General features: G+C 33.2%; 1 protein-coding gene across 6 annotated transcripts in view; it reads right to left on the reverse strand.

Annotated features, from left to right (window-relative positions):
* Positions 1-8,580, reverse strand: part of ASPP (Ankyrin-repeat, SH3-domain, and Proline-rich-region containing Protein) — a 605,823-nt gene that overhangs the window by 20,568 nt on the left and 576,675 nt on the right. For all 6 annotated transcript variants that reach the window (XM_067044943.1, XM_067044942.1, XM_067044946.1 and 3 more), the window contains 5 exons: positions 7,607-7,782; positions 6,107-6,312; positions 4,771-4,912; positions 2,552-2,858; positions 185-296 (listed from right to left, as the gene is read on the reverse strand). In XM_067044943.1, coding sequence (XP_066901044.1) covers positions 185-296; positions 2,552-2,858; positions 4,771-4,912; positions 6,107-6,312; positions 7,607-7,782 — 943 coding nt within the window. The remainder of the gene's footprint in view (positions 1-184; positions 297-2,551; positions 2,859-4,770; positions 4,913-6,106; positions 6,313-7,606; positions 7,783-8,580) is intronic.

Below are 8,580 nucleotides of genomic sequence, written 5' to 3' on the forward strand. Positions count from 1 at the left end.
CAATATTAAAATTATACATAAAATAAAACATATCAAAACCCTTTATACATCAAAAATATATTATCTACTCAAAAAGAGCATATTACAATATATATATATCTGTTAAGTTGACCATAAATATTAGCCACGTACTAATAATTTTTAAGATTAGTAAAGATTTGTATGTAGTTATATAAAAACAGACCTGTGTGAAAGGTGAGATATTGACGAATAAGAACTGGTGGAGGATGTAGGTGATGAAGAAGGCTGCTGGTGCTTTTGGTTGGCAAGGGCCATTGCTAGCTCCTTTCTTCCACCTGCAACGTTCAATATCAAATCAATACAATTAAATAACTTCTCTTATAAATAACATGATACAATTTTACAGCTGTTTCACAGGCCTTGCTCATAACATATTTCTCTCCTTTCTAGTAGTCACTTCTTAAGTTTACTTATTTTTGGTCAGCTAATAGGAGAGCCAAACTAAGTTTCATAAAAATAAACCAGGTTGTTAAAAAGTGGTCATCAAACCACTCCTTACCCCCAATAAAGGTTAGAGAGTAGGGTTGAAGGCCAAATAAAAAAAATATTTTAGAGAAAATCCTCTCATGTATTTAGAATAAAAAGTTATCAGGTATCCCCATCTTGAGGAAGTAATTATACACCATGTTTTACCATTCTCAAGAAACCATTTGTTAACTGGCCATGGTCCAACTTGAAAATGTAAATAATAATTAAAAAATACATACAATTGTCCTAATATTAATAGTTGAAGGACAAAATACAAATTGGCTTGATAAAGAATAACAGTTTAGGTAAAGGTAATCAGATAATAAAAATTATATTTCAGATTTTATTTCAACCAAGAATTAACACTTTGCTGACTGGCCAAAAATCTGAAAACACCTCATTCTGGTCTTTCAGTTTTTTTTAATTTATTTATTTTTATTTTTACCAGACTTGTAAATCATATATCTCACTCTTCATTGATATTATATAAAACTCATATTTTAATTTTTATACACAGTAAAGTACAAAACGATTCTATTAATAACTGATACACGTTGCTTGATTGTAAGTTTTTTTACTCTTCGCTTTTTAGAACTCTTATTATCAAAAGTATAACATGAAATAAATTCAACAAAAACAACTGTAAGAAGTTTCTTCTTTTCCTGTTGCTTGACAACATTTCAATCATCAGCTGTAGAGAGGTCCGCGAAGGTATGGCATAAAATAAAATCTCAGTCTTCAAGCTTCCCGAGGTAGTGTTCCATACTGGGGTGTATTTGGAAGCCAGTTTGTTCGTTGCAGATAACAGTTACCTTCCCAAAAGGTTCATAGATAATGTGGTACCAGCGTTATGGACTTGTAGTGTTCTTCTGTATCTCCTGTCCTTGCTAGTTTCAGCAGCGGAAGAATATTTCCATTGTTTCGAGAAGTATATCAAGCCAAGGTACAAGTTGTACAGGTTTATAAGGTTGGCTATTGCTTTCCACAGAAGCTGCTTAAGGACTTCCTTGCCATGTGAAATTCTAAGAATGGCTTTTAGTTGTTTAGGGCTCACAAACATGAAGTTGTACCCTCTATACAGGATTGGTAATGGAATGTTCAAAGTCTGTGACCTGATGTCCCTCTTGTAGTAATCTGCGATGAGTTTAACCTGTTGTATTGGAGTGAGAAGTCGGTCGCCATTGTGGAGTCAAATAGTTGAAGACTGTTTAATTTCACTTCAGATCAACTTCTAAAATTTCCTAACATATCAGTGGGTACCCTGAAGATGATCATGCCAGATAACTGATTCCACTGTTTCAGAAGGTTCTTGATCTGGCCGGTAGTTGTCTTGAGGTGTGGGTCCCTGGAACGGTATCATCTGTTCTTTAATGTCCATCGGCTCTCTGCGAGTGCCAAGATATGTGGTAGTGGTGGGGATCTTCGGTAGGTGGGGAGGGCTCTCATGTGGATGATTGCCGTAAAATGGTCAATATTCTTATCCACCTGCACTCTCATGTTCATGACTAGTATCTCCAATAGCCTTTCGTGCACTTCTCCTTTGTATTTGTTCCAATAAACTACCTGGTACTCCTGAATTTCACCCCTTTTGGTAATTATTGATCCCTGATACCTACAGTTTATTACATATTCAAATACGTTCCCTATTAAATCTATAATTCACATTTCAAACTTTCAACTTAAATTAATTTATTTTTTTAAATCATTACTATAATTTTGTTAACGGATTTATTCCAAGGAAGGAAACAGCCATTCCCCATTGCCAGTACAAGTCAACAGAAGAAAGAATCATAGCGGAAAGAAAAGTGATGAAATTGTTGGAAAGTCAAGATCATAGGAGAAAAATAACATACGCTTCAAGGTGAGACAACATAATATTGATGTATAATAAATGTTGCCAGGACATCAATGTTTATTTTGTTATCTATACCTTTAATGTAGGTCGAAAAATTAATAAATAACAAAATGATTCATTATGACAACACTTCAAAAATATCCTAGATTAAAATATATATTCTCAATCAATTTAAGAACATAGAAAAAATTAAGTAGAAATAATTACCAGGTAAAATAGGAGCGCTGTGAGCAACATTAATTTGATTGTTATTGTTCAATAACGATGAATTATTGGTTTTATTTCCTTCAATATTGTCGTTACTTTCATTGCCGTCAGCTCCTTGCCTCTTTGCCCCGCAGAATTTAGTGTTGTAAGGTAGAGTCTGATATTTAGGATCTGCTTTCCCAAGACCGAACCCTTCTTCAGAACCAATTCCTCCATTGCCTTTTGTCTCTTGCACATAATGATGAGTAGCTGGTGCACTCAATGGTTTAGTGCCTTCGTTCCCAGACCCAAAACCACTTTTCATAATCTGGAAAAAATAAATACACCATTAAACTAAAATGGTTAACATCAAATCTGTTTGAAAAAAGTTCCAAGAAGAATCTATTTACTGTCTAATTAAAAATAAGTTTAATAATAACTAGTTTAAGAGTCATAAGTCATATTTCAAATAAGAACTAATAATTTTTAACAATAACTTTTCAAATAAAAAATGTCTTAGTAGCCATGAAAAGGATTAGAAATGGTTACAAAGCAGGAATTTTTTATCATTTAAAGATTATAATTGAAGAGAAAGATCAGTGTAAGTTAGGCAACAATTTGACAATCTTTGAACAAAATACAATGAAATACATACATATTGATTAAAATATGTGTGTGTAAAATCTCCCAGTGAATGATAGTTATTTTATTAATCATATTTGAGATGGCTGTGATTATAATAGATACAAATTATAGTTTTATTCCAATAATAAATTCATCAAATTGTTTTAATTTATTGTAGATATTAAAATTTAATATCTTTTAATCATCAATTCTAAGGTTTAGAATCAAAATATACAAATATTTTTACATTATATATTAAAATGGAATGACTAATTGAGTTTCCTGACAAACGTTAAGGCCTTTATTCACTGACAGCACTTAGAAGATACTTATATAAGTCCCATCAGTTTTATCATTTTATTAAGTTTGACCCCCATTGGTACTCAAAAGTCCTCTTCTATGAAGTTCGTCCTTCAATCCTTAGATGACAGCAAAAGGTTATACCTGTTTGAAAACTTGCTGAGTACAAGTATCCCTCTGAATACATTTTAAACAACTTTGAAAAGGGAAGACTGGCAGAAGAAGTTGGTTTCCTATCAGTACCAAGGTCACTGAAATTTGGAGATTAATTATCGATAATTTTTATAATGATATCGATAGGAATTGTATAGAGAAAAATTAAATTAAAAAAAACAATATAAGTAAACCATCAGGTTCCAAGTAAATAAAGAAGATATCAAACAGTCTCTTTGCTAATGTCGACTATTGCCACTGAAGACATTAATAATCTTGCCACCACAGGTACATATTATTAAAATATATTATATCCAAGTGATACTGATATGATATAAATTCAGTTTGATTTTCTTTAGCTTAGTTAGAATACTGAAATTCTTAATATTACAGAATGTTGGAATCACAGAAAGAAGTTGCTAATATTCTTGAATATTGAGGAAACATGATAGGTTCAATAAGCTGTACCAAAGCAAACAATATTAATTTATGATTAAACAAATCGCTTGATATGATTGATTTATAACTGACCACATTTTTTTTTTTTAATATATGTAGTCGGACAAGTATATATATAGAGTCAACACAATTACGTTGTTCTAAGCAAATACGTTCAGAAACAAAAGTAATTTTACTACCAAACTAATTTACTATCAAAGCTATGGGTATCAGTAAAACAAGCATGGATTTAATTAACAACTGATGGGTCAAATGTAATACTAACACTAAACGAGAGATAAAAATATTTTTGAAATTCGAGAAATCGTTTTGGATGTCTGCGAATCCTGATTCCAACAACTCTCTCATTGTAACCAAGTATATGCAGCAAAGCCTAAACTATTTGACCTGGAAGTTTTGAGAGATTGCTTTTCACTAGAGAAGTATCTCCAACCACAGTCTCAATATAAGGGTGCGTACACACCGAGGACATCAGCCTACCAAGGACACACATCATACCAAGGACATCAGTCTAGCTTCATGGATTATAGACACGTGTGGTTATATTGGCTTGAAACATCAGTTACTAATTCTGATTAAAAGGACTCAATACTTTGGTTCCGCTTCTTAAAATAAGAATCTAATTATATTAATTACTTGTATAATTTTTTAATTAAATCTAATAATAATGATTGAGAAAGTGTATAACATATGGGTGGTGTTACCTCAGGGGGTTTGGAGAACTCTTGTTCGACAGGTGGGCTCACAAAGGTGGGGACATGGTGGTAGGGCTCCACAGCAGCAATGTTACCACTCTGGACCGATCTTAATATTGGCTGCTTTCCCTGCATCTGCCCACTCTGTCCCCTGCAGAAACGTCACATCAAAATTATCATACACATAGTAAGTACTATAACCTAGACATTTATTAAGATATTTTGTTTTTCATCTGAGATTCGGAATAAGAAAGAAACTTTATAGAGAGTATCAACAGTCACACAAAAACACACTATACCAGAAATATGCACCTTAATACTACCTTAGATTAAGAGTAAGAATTTTAATGAATAGAAGAATAGAATAGAATAGAAAAAAGAAAAGAATATTAATGAAAACTGAGTGCTCAAAGTTATAATATTTTATATCACTAATCTGCATTATAGTAATAAATTAACAAATGCAAAAAATATTATATGACCTTGTGTGAATGATGCTATACTATGAAGTGTTATACTTAGGCAAGATAGAGAAGGGCCAATTATGGAAGGGTGAGGAACGAGATAGGGGCAAAAGATGACACACTTGACAATATTCACAAACTTGGCAGGAGTTTTTCCTTATCTCTAACAAAAAGACCCATCAGAAAAGCCTTTTTAGGTCTTTAATACCAATCAATGGCAAGTCTGTATGAATGGTACCATCTCCTAGTACAATACATCTATCTTTTTATTGATCTCCTCATTGTGAACCAGACTCCTGACGAACATACAGTCAATCAGTAACACAGTGAAATGCCAGATATTGAACACTCTTGCCTTCAGAAGATGAAACATCATAAGCAAGACCAGATTCAGACTGGGGAAATCAGTATGAGTAATGCATAAGTTATAAAAATTTCACCTTCAGACAGTCTCTTGTTTGGAAACAGTAAATGGAAGGAACAACCTAGCTGATTTACCTTATTCTACAGACAACATTTTCCGGTTTCTTAGGAATTTCAACAACGTTATTTTTAGGACAATGTTTGAAAATGATTCATTAGTCAATGAAAGATTTTTTTAACTTCATATCTTCTCACAATCCCATATCTTTCAATTTTGGATTTAAAAAGCAGTTCATTTACCTAAAATTACTGTTTAAGAAATGTTTAGAAAAATAAGGCAACTCCTTTGAATAAAATATATATTTGATTTATTTTTTAATCAAGTAACCTTTACAGTGAAAATGAACATTTCATATAAAAGATCCTAAGACATAAAACTTTCAGAGATTAAAAAGAAAAAATCACATTTTGTCTAGACTATATTGAATAAATTAATAAATATAAAGCTTATGGTTTACCTGGCCAGCTGGGAAGGAGAGGCCTTGTTGGAAGCAGCGGTGATTTGATTGGCCAACTCCTGGTTGAGGAGCCGCTTCCGGTGCAGTCGTTCTTGCAGCTCCGCAATTCTCTTGTCGATGCTGACCATCTCCATCTGTCGCTGGCACAGCACCTCTCGCTGCTCGCTCAATCGGGCTGTCTGCTGCTCATTCAGTTTGTTACGGTACTGCAATAACATAGATATTTTATCAAGCTATAAAAGAACATAATCAAAAGCATCTAGCAAAAGAAAGGTACTAATATTCCAATTAAATCAAAATTTAACATACAAAAAGATCTAAATTCGAAACTCGAATATTTATTTGTACAATTTTTTCACAAAATTCCTTCAGACTTTCACCTTTATGCAATGTTTCCTCAAGCAAATGAGAAGTGGGCATTGAATGTGAATAATACTTCAATAAAAGTGAGCATGAATATGAATTTGAAAGAATAGTCCAGTTAAAGCATGAAAGAAGCACTCCCGCTCAAGATGTGGGTGGATTAGGATCCTATGGGAGGAACTAGGGTAGTTAATGCAATAATTAATATTTAAATAAATCTTTTTCGAGTTAATATATAACTGTATATATTTCGGAGACTTCCTGCTGCTGAAAGAGACTTCTGTTAAATAAAAGTAAGCAAATCCAGATGGAAAAGAGAACAGGTGAGGGTAAACAGAAACATTCATTACATTCATAGAATAAAATATCATGGTTTGGACATGTTAGTACTTTGACCGCAGGCAAAACCACATGAAAAAATATTTTCTTTTCTTTTAATTTAGATAAGAATTATATTATGCATAAAATGTAATATTCACTCAAATAAAGTTTAAATAACTGTTTTTTAACCATGGGGACTATTCTATTGTATCACCTGCGTTTGCCACTGAACCTATGTATGTAATTAGCTGATACATGAATGGTTTGCAATAACTAAATTACTGGATAAGGACTCTAAAAAGTTGTTGGATATCAACAAAATTCTAAGTAACACTTAGACAATGTGAAATAATCCAAAATAAAGTAAAAAAAGTTGTTTTTTAAATTAAAAAACCTTTTGAACACATAAACAAATGCTATTGGAAGTGTGTAAGATGAAAGAATAAGTAAGTAAATAAATGTATATACTTCAAAAAATAAATTTGATAAAATTCTATAACCAAAAAAATTTGAAGGAGTGTAAAAATCCTTAAAGGTAGTAGAACCCAGAAGAATAGTAGCTGGTGGAAGCTAGGACAGTACTAAACACGGTTCGGAACAACCCAAAGTCAAAAGGAAGTGCTAGAGCTCTTCCCATCACTTAAAACATAAGCTAGAAAAGTGACCTCCCTTGATGATAAAGTGTCTTCAACTGCGGTCAAATTGTTGAAAGAATTGCAACTGAAAGGTTAAATATGTTAATAGATAATGAGAAGTGGAAGGAAAATATCAAAACCAGTATAGATTTGGTGACTATTAAAATTGTAAAGTACTGACCAGTAGCTCTCGCCTCAGCCTATCCAGCTCCTGGCAGAGCGGTGGCGGGCAGGAGGACTGCCTCCCTCGGCGCACCTCCTCCAGCTGCCTCGTCAGCTCCTCCACCTTGGCCACTGCCAGGCTCAGTTCCTTCTCCTTCTCATTGAACAGCGCTCGGATCGAGTCCAAGTCCGAACCTGAAAAAACAAGCCAGTTATACACATTATAAACATGCAATCATTACTAGTGCTCCAAGATATTATCAATAATTATAATAATGTGAACGCATGAAGGATCAGGGATTCAGTACTTTGTAAGAAAGATTTGTTAAAAGTACATATTTTATAGAGCCCAGGAGGGCTCCCGAACCCACAAGGTTGACTCACAGTTACAGTAACAGATTATATAATTATCTACCAAAGCTTCATTTGAATTTGGGTCCTTGAAATGGGTATCACAGTACATTACACAGTGAGCCACCCTCACTACCTTCTCAGCAGTAATGGGACACAATATTTGCAGTAAACTGGATTTTCTCTCTGGATGCTCTCAGGAACAGAGCTCGGCAAAACTAGAACAACAAAATTGTCATGGATACAATTTTTAGTAATTGTATTAATGGTTCATTCATAAATAAACACGGCATCCATGAAAATTCAGTTATAGTTTCATTTATAAAAATGTTTTGGCCTGCTCTGCTCAGAAATGACTGTATTAATTAAGGTGCTTCCCCTCTCTTTATGATATTGCCCTTCAAGTAGTGAACATGTTCTGAATTCGTTGAAGCATAATGAGGATTTAATAACCTAAGGAAATGTAATATACAACAACAAATTAGAGAACATTAAGTTGCGCATATAATATTATTATAACTTATATTATAGGCAAAGTAAAAAAAAAGAAAAAGAATACTTAGTTGTTGAAATCATATAGCTGCTTAGTAAGAGTTTTAGGGCTGCCAGAAATACCTATCGGTGTTATGACTTGGACATGGA

This window comes from Halyomorpha halys, unplaced genomic scaffold (assembly GCF_000696795.3).
Source record: "Halyomorpha halys isolate HHAL.00 unplaced genomic scaffold, Hhal_1.1 Scaffold119.1, whole genome shotgun sequence".
Lineage (NCBI taxonomy): Eukaryota > Metazoa > Arthropoda > Insecta > Hemiptera > Pentatomidae > Halyomorpha > Halyomorpha halys.